The sequence below is a fragment of the Cherax quadricarinatus genome, chromosome 33, assembly GCF_038502225.1.
Source record: "Cherax quadricarinatus isolate ZL_2023a chromosome 33, ASM3850222v1, whole genome shotgun sequence".
NCBI lineage: Eukaryota > Metazoa > Arthropoda > Malacostraca > Decapoda > Parastacidae > Cherax > Cherax quadricarinatus.
Window position 1 is genome coordinate 12,934,590 of NC_091324.1, and position 17,043 is coordinate 12,951,632.

Genomic DNA, 17,043 nt, shown 5'->3' on the forward strand with positions numbered 1-17,043 from the left:
TCAGCTAGCGTGGAATCTATTCAATCAGCATGGGAATAATTCCGCCAGCATGGGATCTATTCAGCCAGCATGGGAACTATTCAGCCAGCGTGGGAAATATTCAGCCAGCATGGGAACAATTCCGCCAGCATAGGAACTTCCACCAGCATGGGAACTATTCTGTCAGCATGGGAATAATTCCACCAGCATGGTAACTATTCTACCAGCATGGGAACTATTCAGTCAGCATGGGAACTATTCCACCAGCATGGGAACTATTCAGTCAGCATGGGAACTATTCCACCAGCATGGGAACTATTCAGTCAGCATGGGAACTACTCAGCTAGCGTGAAATCTATTCAACCAGCATGGGAATAATTCCGCCAGCTTGAGAACTATTCCACCAGCATGTGAACAATTCCGCCAGCATGGGACCTATTCAGTCAGCATGGGAATTATTCCACCAGCATTGGAACAATTCCGCCAGCATGAGAACTATTTCACCAGCATGGGAACAATTCCGCCAGCATGAGAACTATTTCAAAACCGAGGTAACTATTCAACGAGCATGGGAACAATTCCTCCAGTGTGAGAAACACACCACAATGTCTCCCGCTACGATGCTCTGCCATCCATCTCTTCTCAATGGGTATCGAACAGAGAAGGCATCCAGCTCGCATGTGGGATACGGGGAGGCAGCTGCCTCGTGAAATGGGAGACAATTACCTAGTGCCAACTGGAAAATGAGGGAGAAGGGGAAAATGTGGGAGGGATAAGAGTAATGGGAAAGCAAATCCATCTGTATGCAAATGAGGTCTGCCATTCCACCGCCACCCAGCGTCACTCTTATGTATAGTTAATTTGTACAGGCTAAGAGCTGTTACCTACCACAGCTTACTTCAAAACCCAGTTCAAACTATCGTATATTATATTGAAGATGCGACACATAGCACATTAACATCCGGGATCCTATTTACTGCTAGGCAAACAGAGGCAGCAGGTGCAGAGGGAGACTTGCCAATAAATTTAGCCCAATCAGTAAATCGAATGCAGGAACTTTCGGTTGTGAACCGATCACTCTACCGCTGATAAGGTGTATAATAGTGTGCATACACTGAAAATGTACGTTAACGCAAATTTTAGGGATTAAATTACTCGTAATTTAATGTAGAGGTAAACTGCAGTTTTATTGAGAGACGTTATTAATAAGTAGTTATCGTGCGTGAGGCTGCATGGAGGGTTGGCCGGGTGTGAGGGAGCAGTCCAGCCAGCCACCTCACTCAGTAATCTCCTACACTTGGTGTTGTGCTTTACTCTGTCACTCCCATACTATATAAACTTTGAATTCCAGAGTGACTCATATTTATATTAAGGTTCTGTTGATGACTAGGTTATTTCACGTCATGTTCCAAGATAAAAAATTAGCCTTGAAAAATTACATGTGGAAAAATATGAGAGCTGCATAATTAAGTCCTAAGAATGTTGTTTAAGTGGAGATATTTTAATGGAGAAGTGTGCTGAAGAGCACTAGTGGTGACGATGAGTGTGAGGGTGTTGAGAGGGATGAAAGGGGCACAATGTGGGTAGGCTGGCTGGTGGCAGCGGTATGTTGATGGCCGCCGTGGTGCCCAGAGACACGGTGGTCACCTATAAGGCACCTAGAGGCACCAAGGTCAACCTCAGCACCGCACACCACGTGGCTCTCGCAGACACAGGCCATGTGTGCCCCTTCAAGGGCGACCTGGTGTCTGAAGACGACCAGTCGCCCAGTCACACTAGCCTAGCAAGAGTTAAATCCAGCCAGGTTCAGGGCATCAAGCTATCCTCTACAGGGGTCACTAACCATCTCATCACTGCTGAGCTCAACTACTCGACTGGCTCGCTTTCCAACCTGTGTCATGCCACGAGCAACACCAGTGTGGCCCAGCTGGCCCGGGCCGCCATCACCCGTGCCAACACCTGCAGAAAAACCACTAGCCCCCCGAAATCGAGTACTAGCACAAGCGTTTCTCTAGGAAAGGACAAAAACCAACCCCGCTCATGTCACTCCTTCAGGAGAGCTTCGAGTTTATGCAGTGATAGTAACGACTCGAGATGCAGCCTTTACAGCCGCACCACAGAGGCCAGTGTGGCGATCCCACTAGATAAGGAAGAGAGAGAGGAGGTAGAGAGCAAGACCCAGGATCCTCGAGCAGCTATGCTAAAATCCAGTAGTTTAACCTTTACACCAGTGTTGTTATCGCAGCAGCCGCCGCTATGGGACCAGCATGGCTTCCCACAATGTCTGGACCGCACGCCCTCCAACCTCCAGCAGCGGCGCTCCGGCCTCCTCACTGACCACGCCCACTGCGCCAAGTATCGAACTAGTAAAAACGTTTCTTTCGACTGTGATACGCGGACAGAAACATTTGAGACGGAAGTAACCGAATCAGAGACAGACGAGCGAGATTTCGTGCGGTTAACAGGTAACTGGGAGCGACGTCCACACCTTCGGCTGCCTGTTACTACTGATAACTCATACTGTCCCCCTGGCAAGGAAGAGCAAGACCTGCTGCCCAAGGTGCTGTGCTTCGCACTGGCACTGGTCATCACCGGAGGCATCCTCTATGGCTTCAACCTTCTCATCTCCCGTATGAATATGAATCTCTTCTCAGGATGAGTATACATCCTGCACTACATAAGCACAAGAGGGCCAGCTCTCTGGAAGAGGTAGCTGACCAGTGCTTGGTTTCATATTTTTTTTTTTAACTTTGGTACATGACTGTTGCATAACACTTCAAAAGTATATATAATATAATTGTAAATGCAACTTTTCTTCCTTCGTCTTAGTCATTTTATTGGTATTGAAATTACGAGATAGCCTTTGAGGTGTCTTTTTTTTTTTGGGGGGGGGGGGAATATAAAGCACCCTTTTGTCTATAAACATATTTAAATTTTTAGACTATCTTCGCACAACAAAAGTATGATGATAGGTGCTATTTTTTTTTTTTTACAATTATATTCTGATCATTTATGAAAGTTTTATTGTGGTGATATTTAATTATGGGCAAATTAATTGTGGAAAATTACATTTATCTGAATGTATCATTATGTACATAACAGTAAATGAACAAAGATAATTATTATTCATCAGTTAGACAAGTAGGAATTTGGGACACCTAGGTCGCAAAAAATGTCCCCCTTCGATACCTACCACTGTCATATCCACAAGTTGCTCTAGACCTATTAATTATAAATAAAAGATACATCACCAGGAATTCTGGCAAATATATAAATTTGTGGACTGTATATTAAAAATAATAAATGATTATATATATATATATATATATATATACACATACACATAACAGAAGGAGAATATCTTAATATCACTCACCAATTTGACTGGAGATTAATGTGTATCGTACTCAGAAAACCTCACTGTCTATCTATGAAAATAACACTGGCCAGGTTACTACATAAGACTTATCTGAGGTTCCTGGAGCTCTCTTGTCCAGTCGCCTGATATCTCAAGTTATGCAGGAATGCACATCCAACAATTTCGCCTCCTATTTGAGAGGTGTCAACCCAATTTTAACCTCTAGAGCACGAAAAATTCTTCCCATTACACTAACATTGTATCCAATTCAAATTAACAATGGCGAGTGTCCTGCGCAGGCGCAGCTTCCCGTTTTCGATAACATAAATTTTATTAAATACAGTATGGCCATCTATTTACATATAACTACTGTATTTCTGGAAAATATATACAGTATTTTCCACATTAATAGCGAATCACAAAGTGCAGAGAGCTGGATTAACTGTAATTAGTAAACTTAAGGATGTACACCTTTTTTTTTACTTCTGGGGCTTCATAGAAAGACTTAATCATTACCAGCGGCTACATCGTTCATTATTAGATCACTGGTATGCAATACCGACAAGTTAATGACTAAGACACGTGCAACAAAACCTGGTTAACTGTATTGCAGAGACGTTTCGCCTGTACAAAATGCTTTCTTCAATCTGGTACAGCGAATTCATTCCATCATGTCCCTGGATTGAACGTGTTTTTTTCTTTTTTTTGGTCACTCTGGGAGACGGCCGACGTTGGAGACAGCGTATAATAATAATATGTAGGGGCAAGAATAATGATTTCTTTATCTTCACTGCTCATCAGAGGTCCTTATGTTCATATATATATATGTCGTGCCGAATATGTAAAACTGGTCAATTAGCAAGAACTCATTTAAAATTAAGTCCTTTCTAAAATTTTCTCTTATACGTTTAAAGATATATTTTTCTCATTAATGATGATGTAAAAATTTATAATTTTGCACCAAAAGAATCTTACAAAACTTACCTAACCTTAGTATAACACGCGCAATTTATTTTAGCCTAACCCAACTAAATATATTTTAGATTTGTTTACAGTAATTTAATACTAAACAAACACTGTGAAATATATTTTTTTCGTTAGGTTCAGAATGATTTTGGCGAAATTATTGCGTACACAAATTTTCACTTGTCCTATATGGCAAGATGAGCGTTGCTATTTAAGCCAAGATCGCAAGTTCTGCCTATTCGGAACGACATATATATATATTTTTTTTTTTTTTTTTTTTTTTTCAACAAGTCGGCCGTCTCCCACCGAGGCAGGGTGACCCAAAAAAGAAAGAAAATCCCCAAAAAGAAAATACTTTCATCATCATTCAACACTTTCACCACACTCGCACATTATCACTGTTTTTGCAGAGGTGCTCAGAATACAACAGTCTAGAAGCATACACATATAAAGATACACAACATATCCCTCCAAACTGCCAATATCCCAAACCCCTCCTTTAAAGTGCAGGCATTGTACTTCCCATTTCCAGGACTCAAGTCCGACTATATGAAAATAACCGGTTTCCCTGAATCCCTTCACTAAATATTACCCTGCTCACACTCCAACAGATCGTCAGGTCCCAAGTACCATTCGTCTCCATTCACTCCTATCTAACACGCTCACGCACGCTTGCTGGAAGTCCAAGCCCCTTACCCACAAAACCTCCTTTACCCCCCTCTCTCCAACCCTTTCGAGGACGACCCCTACCCCGCCTTCCTTCCCCTATAGATTTATATGCTTTCCATGTCATTCTACTTTGATCCATTCTCTCTAAATGACCAAACCACCTCAACAACCCCTCTTCTGCCCTCTGACTAATACTTTTATTAACTCCACACCTTCTCCTAATTTCCACACTCCGAATTTTCTGCATAATATTTACACCACACATTGCCCTTAAACAGGACATCTCCACTGCCTCCAACCGTCTCCTCGCTGCTGCATTTACCACCCAAGCTTCACACCCATATAAGAGTGTTGGTACTACTATACTTTCATACATTCCCTTCTTTGCCTCCATAGATAACGTTTTTTGACTCCACATATACCTCAACGCACCACTCACCTTTTTTCCCTCATCAATTCTATGATTAACCTCATCCTTCATAAATCCATCCGCCGACACGTCAACTCCCAAGTATCTGAAAACATTCACTTCTTCCATACTCCTCCTCCCCAATTTGATATCCAATTTTTCTTTATCTAAATCATTTGACACCCTCATCACCTTACTCTTTTCTATGTTCACTTTCAACTTTCTACCTTTACACACATTCCCAAACTCATCCACTAACCTTTGCAATTTTTCTTTAGAATCTCCCATAAGCACAGTATCATCAGCAAAAAGTAACTGTGTCAATTCCCATTTTGAATTTGATTCCCCATAATTTAATCCCACCCCTCTCCCAAACACCCTAGCATTTACTTCCTTAACAACCCCATCTATAAATATATTAAACAACCATGGTGACATTACACATCCCTGTCTAAGACCTACTTTTACCGGGAAATAGTCTCCCTCTCTTCTACACACCCTAACCTGAGCCTCACTATCTTCATAAAAACTCTTTACAGCATTTAATAACTTACCACCTATTCCATATACTTGCAACATCTGCCACATTGCTCCTCTATCTACTCTATCATATGCCTTTTCTAAATCCATAAATGCAATAAAAACTTCCCTACCTTTATCTAAATACTGTTCACATATATGCTTCAATGTAAACACTTGATCTACACATCCCCTACCCACTCTGAAACCTCCTTGCTCATCCGCAATCCTACATTCTGTCTTACCTCTAATTCTTTCAATTATAACCCTACCGTACACTTTTCCTGGTATACTCAGTAAGCTTATTCCTCTATAATTTTTACAGTCTCTTTTGTCCCCTTTCCCTTTATATAAAGGGACTATACATGCTCTCCGCCAATCCCTAGGTACCTTCCCCTCTTTCATACATTTATTGAACAAAAGTACCAACCACTCCAACACTATATCCCCCCCTGCTTTTAACATTTCTGTCATGATCCCATCAGTACCAGCTGCTTTACCCCCTTTCATTTTACGTAATGCCTCACGTACCTCCCCCACACTTACATTCTGCTCTTCTTCACTCCTAAAAGATGGTATACCTCCCTGACCAGTGCATGAAATTACTGCCTCTGTTTCTTCCTTAACATTTAAAAGTTCCTCAAAATATTCTCGCCATCTACCTAATACCTCCATCTCCCCATCTACTAACTCCCCTACTCTGTTTTTAACTGACAAATCCATATTTTCCCTTGGCTTTCTTAACTTGTTTAACTCACTCCAAAATTTTTTCTTATTTTCCTTAAAATTTCTTGACAGTGCCTCTCCCACTCTATCATCTGCTCTCCTTTTGCACTCTCTCACCACTCTCTTTACCTTTCTTTTACTCTCCATATATTCTGCTCTTCTTATAACACTTCTGCTTTGTAAAAACCTCTCATAAGCTACCTTTTTCTCTTTTATCACACCCTTTACTTCATCATTCCACCAATCACTCCTCTTTCCTCCTGCACCCACCCTCCTATAACCACAAACTTCTGCCCCACATTCTAATACTGCATTTTTAAAACTATTCCAACCCTCTTCAACCCCCCCATTACTCATCTTTGCACTATCCCACCTTTCTGCCAATAGTCGCTTATATCTCGCCCGAACTTCCTCCTCCCTTAGTTTATACACTTTCACCTCCCTCTTACTTGTTGTTGCCACCTTCCTCTTTTCCCATCTACCTCTTACTCTAACTGTAGCTACAACTAAATAATGATCCGATATATCAGTTGCCCCTCTATAAACATGTACATCCTGGAGCCTACCCATCAACCTTTTATCCACCAATACATAATCTAATAAACTACTTTCATTACGTGCTACATCATACCTTGTATATTTATTTATCCTCTTTTTCATAAAATATGTATTACTTATTACCAAATTTCTTTCTACACATAGCTCAATTAAAGGCTCCCCATTTACATTTACCCCTGGCACCCCAAATTTACCTACTACTCCCTCCATAACATTTTTACCCACTTTAGCATTGAAATCCCCAACCACCATTACTCTCACACTTGATTCAAAACTCCCCATATATATATAATATATATATATTATATATATATAAATATATATATTTATATATATATATATAAATATATATATATATATATTTATATGTCGTGCCGAATAGGCAGAACTTGCGATCTTGGCTTAAATAGCAACGCTCATCTTGCCATATAGGACAAGTGAAAATTTGAGAATGCAGTAATTTCGCCAAAATCATTCTGAACCTATCGAAAAAAAAAATATTTCACTGTGTTTGTTTAGTATTAAATTATTGTAAACAAATCTAAAATATATTTAGTTGGGTTAGGCTAAAATAAATTGCTCTTGTTATAATAAGGTTAGGTAAGTTTTCTAAGATACTTTTGATGCAAAATTAAAAAATTTTACATTAACATTAATGGAAAAAGTATATCTCTAAACGTATAAGAGAAAATTTCAGAAAGGGCTTAATTTTAAATGAGTTCTTGCTAATTGACCAGTTTTACATATTCGGCACGACACACACACACACACACACACACACACACACACACACACACACACACACACACACACACACACACACACACACACACACACAAACACACACACACACACACACACACACACACACACACACACACACACACACACACACACACACACACACACATATATATATATATATATATATATATATATATATATATATATATATATATATATATATATATATATATATATATATATATATATGTCGTGCCGAATAGGCAGAACTTGTGATCTTGGCTTAAATAGCAACTCTCATCTTGCCATATAGGACAAGTGAAAATTTGTGTATGCAGTAATTTTGCCAAAATCATTCTGAACCTAACGAAAAAAAATACATTTGATTGTGTTTGTTGAGTATTAAATTATTGTAAACGTATTTAAAATATATGTAGTTGGGTTAGGCTAAAATAAATTGTTCTTGTTATAATAAGGTTAGGTAAGTTTTCTAAGATTCTTTTGGTGCAAAATTAAAATTTTTTACATTAACATTAATGAAAAAAATACATCTTTAAACGTATAAGAGAAAATTTCAGAAAGGACTTAATTTTAAATGAGTTCTTGCTAATTGACCAGTTTTACATATTCGGCACGACATATATATATATATATATATATATATATATATATATATATATATATATATATATATATAAATAAATACGAGAAGAACAAGGACCTCTAATGAGCAGTGAAAATAAAGAAATTATTCTTATTCTTGCCTCTACATATTATAACTTTTTAAATCATTTTCAAGTATAGTATATAAATGTATGGGTGAGACACTTGTGACTACCGTCACTGATCCATGAGAGATTCTTGCAAGTCACACGAACATCAGTACAGATCAGTCCTCACGCAAGGATGATGGGGAAGGTGGGGGGGAGCATGCTTTAAAATTGCAGTCGGGTTTCAAATATCAGAGAACTGTGTGTTGTAAGAAGTTTGTTAAGACACTCGAGAAAGATGTCTTCTGAAGCGGAGGATTCAGCTGCCTCTCATCAGAAGGTTAGAAGTGGAGAGAAAATCAATGCCATAAGCTGTCTCGAAAAGAGTGAACTGAGGCACTTTTGTATATGGTTAGGACTTTCGTTTATCTTAAATTCGGCGCCATGTTAAGACAGACTGGTTTGTGTTCCAGCTTTAGCGCTTCTCGGTGAATATTATATTAAGAGTGCTTTACCCAGGGTATTATACCAGAGAAAATAATTTTAAAATATTAAATATACTTGGTATACGTTTGTTATTCACATTCCCTCCCCTTCCTCCGTTTATCAGCATTCTCTCTCTATCTCCCTTTCACCGGAAGAAGAATTCTGCCTTATCTCTCAGATATAAATACCTTTGTTTATTCTCTCTCTCTTTCTCTCTGCTATTTAATGCATATGGATTTAGTAATTATTTTTAATACAGTAATAATCTCTCTCTCTACTGCTGATATATTCGATCATTTTGTGATATAATTTATTAATAAATGAAGTGAGATTATAGGAAATAAGTAAAGAAAATTGAGATCAAGTAGAAGATCGAGTGATGTAAACAATAATTTATCTGAGTTAGTGAACACTTCTGATTACAGGAGGATCCAGCCTCTGTAACTGAGGGAGCTCCATCGCCCAAGCGGATTTACAACTTCGTATACTACTACTAATAATAATAATATATGGACTGTGTAAGTGTAAGTGATATATATCTTTATAAGTAAATGATTGATCTGTCCATGAAGTGTGGTTCTAGATGATCTTGTGTGACTGGCAGGAGGAGGAAGAAATGTTATTTGGGGAAATATAACTCACGATAACATGAAAAATACCACAGTGAAAATAAGATATGAAACCTGAGCGCTTTCATGTGCTTACACACATATCTTCAGAGGAATAGAAGATGAGGCAAGAGAAGCACATTTTATATGTCAAACCCTGGGATGATACTTAAAACTCAAGGATGGTCGCAACACTTCACACAGATCCCGCACAAGCCTAACCCACGCATAAATTTGTCCAACAAGTTAAATTGTTCGCCTGACAAATAACACGCACTATTTTTATGAAAAATATTTTTACCTTTAATATTATAGGCAATATTCTAGACCGTAAAACTGTCAAGTTTATATAACCCAAAACACAAATTTGAAATATGTTGTGCATCGTGCTTAATAAGAGATGATTCCACAATATTTCGTTGAACTGTTGAATTAGAGGGAAGTAATTCTTTGACATTAGTCCAATCTACACAATGGCCTGTATTCCTAACATGAATGAACAAAGCACTGGATTCTTGTCCACTAGATACTGCATATTTTTATTGTTTAATTTTGGTCTCAAGAGATTTGCCAGTCTGCCCTAAATACAAGGTATCACAACATTTACAAGTTACACAAGATTCCTTGAAATAATTTTTAATTAATTTTTGCTTCGCCGTATTGTTATACTTTAACATTGAAGTATTTAAGAGCTTGTGGGAGGTAAGAGAGATTTTCATTGTATGGTAAAACCAACAAATTCTAAAGCTTATACTCAGTATTAGGCTCTGTCTTGTAGATTTTTTTTTGTGTGTGTGTGTGTGTTAGTGAAAACTTTTATCAATAAATGTTCGTGGATATTGCAGATTAGAAACAATTTCATAGATTTTTCTCATTTCCCCATCAAAAATATGGATATAAATACACTGTTAAATATGTATTTGGTGATTCGAATAGTAATGTGTGTATGAACTTGTTAGTAGGCTGGCGATAAACATTCAACCTAAGTGTTCTACCAGATCTCTGAATATCTATATCCAGAAATGGATTTATTCCATTTACATCATTTTCGATAGTGACCTTAATGGAAGGGACCAGTGAGTTTAATCTAGGTAGATAGTCATCAGGGCTTTCATTATGAGGCCACTGACAGCACTTCATCCCGGATGAAGAATATTTTTGAGTATACGTATTTTGGTCTCAAAATACTCCATGTACAAATTACTCAACACAGGGAATAAAGAATTACCTATGGCCATGACAAATTTCTTTATTTAGAATTTGCCATTGATCATAAACTTACAATTTAATCAAATTAATAATTTAATCAGTGTTGAAGGGAAGAACATATTTTGGAAGGTCTTCTGCAAGGAAATCTAACATGTCATCTACTGGTACTTTAGTAAACAACGAACATCAAAACTAATAAGCTTGAATTCATTAGACATATGAAACCTATAAGTTTATCAATGAGATCATTTTTTTTAACATGAGAAGAAGACATGGTACCTACAATTGGGGCTAATATTTTCACTAATTATTTAGATAATTTATAGGTTGCAGAACCTATAGAACTTATGATTGGCTTTACAGGATTGCCAATTTTATGTGTTCTAAATCAGCCCATATAAATAAGAAAGTGACGCAATTCTGGAAAACTGCTTGATTAAATTATCATTCCTTTTCAGAATCTCTTTCAATTTTCTGTTGAAAGAATGATTAACGTGTTCAAGATGGATCTTTTTCAACAGAACATAAGTGTCCGAGTCACTTAGTAAACCTTTCATTTCACCATTATAGACATACTTGTTGATAATGACAATTCAGATTCATCAGCTTTTGAAACATGTAAATTTCTGTCGTTCTTGAATTCCGTATTAGGCAGAGTAAAGCACAATAAATCATTCCCTTGCCAAGGTTAATCTCATCTTGTGAGATATTGGACATTTTTCTTTGAAATACAAAATGTATTAGCTAAATATATGTATGATAACATACATATACTTAAGACTATTGAGTATATGTATAACATACATGTACTTAAGACTATTGAGATAATTTATATTTTTTTTCTAAGGTGATCTTTCACGAAGATGCCAGAACTTGATGTAATAAGAATCAAGATACAGAAAGCTGAAATACGTACGATGTTACAGCCTAAAACATCTCACTTTATATAACAGCAACCCCATACTGCTCTACCTCTTTCACCTGAATATAACAATCTAGGTAGAAAGTATAATAATCAGGATAAAGATAACAGGAAGGAAAAAGTGATGCAGACACGTGTCCTTTTTTTGAAGTCGATTATGATGGCTTGAAGCTAAAAGTGTGTTGCTTCCTGAACTGAAACACGCGATGAAGTTCAAGACTTCAGCAACTTTTATTGTGATGAGCATGAGTGTAGAACAAGAGGATTTTATTCGTGGAGAGGAATCAGAGACAGCTATAGGGGTCCATTGATCCACTTCTCCAGGATGCGACGCACAACAGTCGGCCGATACCCAGATACCTATATACAGTTATGTGAACAGAGGCAACATGTGTAAATAAATATGCCCAACGTCTCCAATCACTCCATGATTGAACACGGATCCTACGATTGTGAATTGTAGGAATTTCACTGAGGCATGAGCCGCTCTAGCGACTTTCATACCCACGGAGGGAGCGACAATGAAAACTGGTATGATTTTTAAGTTTTATTATAAAAATGCGAATAGTTTCCACTCCTAAATAACGAAAAAAAGAGTAAAGTTTAAATTTATTTTGGGAGCACACCAGGTCTCGGTTTGAATTTCGCAAATGGTCTAAAATTTCAATTCTAATTTTTACGATGTTGTGTCTGAGTCGTGATGTTTACTGCAAGTCTGTTATTTGTCTCGGTCTGTCATAACAGGAAACTCTCACGCAGGTATTATTAAGTCAGACAACGGGAAAATAAGATAGAGCGAGCTTTAGGATAAGAATATGTGTAACGAGAAGTGTATGTATCTCACTATATGTATGTTGAGAATTTACTTTGATCTTCATTGTAGGAAAAAAGTAGTCGATAGGTTTCAAACCTAGTAAAAAACCACAGGAAACTACAGTGGAAAATGTGATGTGAGGGACCAAATAGGTAGTATAGGTGAAGGGAAGGCCACTTCTAAGGTTAAAAAAAAATATTTGGTTGTTGGTCCTTAACTGACCTCGTATCATTGAGCCAGATTTGTTGTCCAGCGGCTACAGTGTTCGTAAAATACTGTATATTTTTTTTTCTTTATTGTCACTTGACCTTTGACTCTTTGAGGTCAAACTCTTGTACTTTTTTTTACAGATTATGATGATTGTAATGTACTCCAATCCTTGTTTGTTTCATACGCTTTTGTTAGGTATATCTTTCCAGTTTTGTTTCCCTTCAAATAATTATAGTTACTGACAATCCCTGTATCGGATCACAAACATCAGAACTGTGTTATCAGTTGATCATAATTATATATGTACTGCCCTGACCAACTGGCCCTTATCAACAAATTTATAAAAACATTTTGAAAGTATCCTTTAATAGGTACGTAATGGGTTCAAAGATTGAGACTTGTGTGACCACTGCATTTGCCTAATTTCTCATCCTTCCTTTCAGGACGAAGTGATCACGGAGTCCCTGAAGGTGTTTGAGGGACTGTAGTTTCCTCCAGAAGTGTCAGGTGATCTCGCAAGGAGGACAGCCTACAGGAAAACGCAGTTGCCTCGACGACTACACGCAGAATCCTCTCCAGCCAGGAATAAGAAACTAAGAAGCTAAAGGAGCAAGAACACTACCTGATCCTCATAATGTAGGATCTTGTCAATAACTCCTTTGTTACGTGCCAACTAACAGAGATTCATTACCCACGTGCTTTTGAGTGGCGTGTTATACGTCGTGACTCTGGCAGCCAAAAGAACCTAAAGTGTATAGTTGTTCTCGTTTATTTCTATAACTACGTTATGTGACCTGTGGACATTAAGTGACCTCACTGAGCTCGACACTCGACTGCATGAGTGATAGTGATAACACTCCACATGCATAATACAAAAATGCTCAAAACTGTTTCAAAAAGCCAAAAAGTAATGTCGAACTTGAAACAGTATCAGTATTACTATGTCTGTATTGAAGATGGCTGCTGCATCTTCCGTGTACCAGACATACAGAAAGAGTGCATGGGATGTTTTGGGTTCCAATGACTCATACATATAATGTTGAACTAAAGGAAACTTGCATTAAGTTGAATGATTGGAAGTACCGTATTGCCATACCTCAAGAGGGTGCGAGTGTGAAAATACCTTTTATACTCGCCCCGACAAGCCCCTCACCTGAAGAACCTTTGTTGTGGCTCAATAGTGTCTGTTGAAGCGTCGCCACTAACTGTAGTGTCCACAAGTCTTAACTGCAAGCACAATATCGTTCCGTTATGCTCGCTTAGGGGATGAAATAGTTACAAATTATACTTGAGTAAGCGTAAAAATACGCCGCTCACGCTTCCTTGAGAATCAACGTGCAAAAAGATATATATACATATATAAATATATCTAAATGTTTCGCTATAAATTCATTCAAGAATTTTATAAGCACTCCGAAAATAATTTAGGCATTTCTTAATTTTTTCCTTATATTGCAACAAGACTTAGTCTACATATAACCATATTCAGTGATATATATAATTCTACATGTATCAACATGGCTCGCAGACTGGAAGAGTGTGTATGTAGTGATGTTTACAAATGTGTTTATATAATGTTTACTTGTTATACGAATTCAGAGCAATATTACGAGGCTGTAAGTAGTGACAAGACCTCAGAGTTAGTAGGACATATGTTGCATCTTGGGAAATCATTTTCAGTTTGCTACTTTTTTTTATTTCTTTTTATCGCTAATTTTACTACGCCTTCTTTTCGTCTTGCGGCACCACCAGCTGCTCCTGTTAGGCCTCCTCTTCCTCTCTCTTTTTCTTCTGCGCCTCTGATCTTATTTCACTCCTTTCTACATCTCGTTTTTCATATCGAACTCCTCTTCCTCCAGCATCTCTTCTCCTTCTTTACCCTGCTGTACCTCCTCTTTCTCCTGCATCTTCTTCCCCCTCCTCGCTATCATCTACGAGCAACTCAGTGCACGATGACTGTAGAACTTCGTCAGGTTTAAAGACACCACCACCATTGTTGTGGCTGAAAATGTCGACTCCGGTGCTCCTGTCGGGACACTCATTTTTAATAGATCTTTACTTCATGAAGCGCTAATCCTGTGTGAGTCATCCGGCGCCAGGAGTAGTGGAGGTTCTATCCTCCGATCGCTAATCGCTGTCCTCTTCCTGACTAGTCAGACTGTTACTATAAGCCCGTTGAAAGGAGACGAGAGGAAAAAAGTTCTCGAGCCTGCTAGGCTTTGACTTTCGCCTTGGCTGGTATCATAATTTCAAGTAATACCTTGCAGCTCTTCACCAGCCTTGATGCTGGTGAAGTGCTCTTGATCCAAGGAACTAGAGCTGCAATTTCCTTCTTTGTATTTAAACCTAATTACCTCCCATTCCCAAGGCGCTGTTACACTTATGTATAGGATTGGTGCTACACCATGAATTTTAATAATAATAATTTCCATCTGTTTTTTGAAACATGGATATAATATATATATATATATATATATATATATATATATATATATATATATATATATATATATATATATATATATATATATATATATATATATATATATATATATATATATATATATATATATATATATATATATATATATATATATATATATATATATATATATATATATATATATATATATATATATGTCGTGCCGAATATGTAAAACTGGTCAATTAGCAAGAACTCATTTAAAATTAAGTCCTTTCTAAAATTTTCTCTTGTACGTTTAAAGATATATTTTTTTCATTAATGTTAAAGTAAAAAAAATTAATTTTGCACCAAAAGAATCTTGAAAAACTTACCTAACCTTATTATAACAAGTGCAATTTATTTTAGCTTAAACCTCTAAATATATTTTAGATTTGTTTACAGTAATTTAATACTAAACAAACACAATGAAATATATTTTTTTTCGTTAGGTTCAGAATAAATTTGACGAAATTATTGCATACCAAATTTTCACTTGTCCTATATGGCAAGATGAGCGCTGCTATTTAAGCCAAGAACCCAAGTTCTTCCTATTCGGCACGACATATATATATATATATATATATATATATATATATATATATATATATATATATATATATATATATATATATATATATATATATATATATATATATATATATATATATATATATATATATATATATATATATATATATATATATATATATATATATATATATATATATATGTATAATATACATGTGTGTGTGTGTGTGTATGGGGAAGTGCTAAACCGGTAAGGGATGTGGAAGGTAATCACGTTTGATCCGAGAAAGAGGAAAGTACTTGGATTAAGAGCCTTTCGCCAGGTGGGAGTGTTAGAGGGAGTACAACAGCCGTTACATTCACGGGGAACGCTAAACCCATAGGGGTCATACAGCGCCCAGGGGAAGGGGAGAATGAAAAGCAGTTTTAAATCCAATGTAGACAGAGGAGGGCAGGCCAAATTCCTTGGATCAAGATCCCCCTCGCCGGCATCAGGGTACCTCCCTCCAGTGGAGACAAGAATCGTAAAACGATTTACTGGGGAAATAATTCATTCACTAATTACAAGTGAAGACATTTCTGCTCATGGGACCGTGAACGTTTCCAACATTTGAGGTGATCATTGTTCCAGGACAGAAATGTCTTCAGTAATACTGTCCTGTTTTTCCCCTCTCTAAGTGATGGAGTCTCTTATGTTAGGACCATCACTTACGTTGATATATTATGCTGAAATATTATTGTATGATCCCCCTACAGGTTTAGCGCTTCCCAGTGAATATAATTTGCTGACAAGGGAAAAAATGTGTGTACTGGTGCTGAGCTTGTTGCGAAGCTAACTTAAGCTAACCTAACTTGACCTGTGCTAAAGTTGCTTAAATATAGCCTATTTAACCTCAAAATAACCTAACTTAAAATAGCTTCTATTGAGATATAGCAATATTACACTTTAACGGCCCTTCAGTAGCAGGCACCGTGATGCTCATGAAGGGCTCTTGATCCTCGGAATTGGAGCTATGCTTCCGTCTATTGGAATAAACGTGATAGCCTCTCATTTCTAACGGGTTTGTCGCTTCCAATGAATGTGATCGCAGTAATAATAATAATAATAAATCAGCATAAATCATTGCATGTGATCCTTATATCTTTAATTTATGTTTTTTGAAA

The 17,043-nt window shown here is 37.2% G+C and overlaps 1 protein-coding gene across 1 annotated transcript; it reads left to right on the forward strand.

The window, feature by feature from the left end:
- The first annotated feature begins 1,280 nt into the window (after positions 1 to 1,280).
- Positions 1,281 to 15,330, forward strand: LOC128693829 (uncharacterized). Its single transcript, XM_070090805.1, has 2 exons — positions 1,281 to 2,688; positions 13,331 to 15,330. The coding sequence occupies exon 1, from the start codon at positions 1,586 to 1,588 to the stop codon at positions 2,636 to 2,638; it is 1,053 nt and encodes a 350-aa protein (XP_069946906.1). The 5' UTR covers positions 1,281 to 1,585; the 3' UTR covers positions 2,639 to 2,688; positions 13,331 to 15,330.
- The last annotated feature ends 1,713 nt before the right edge of the window (positions 15,331 to 17,043 follow it).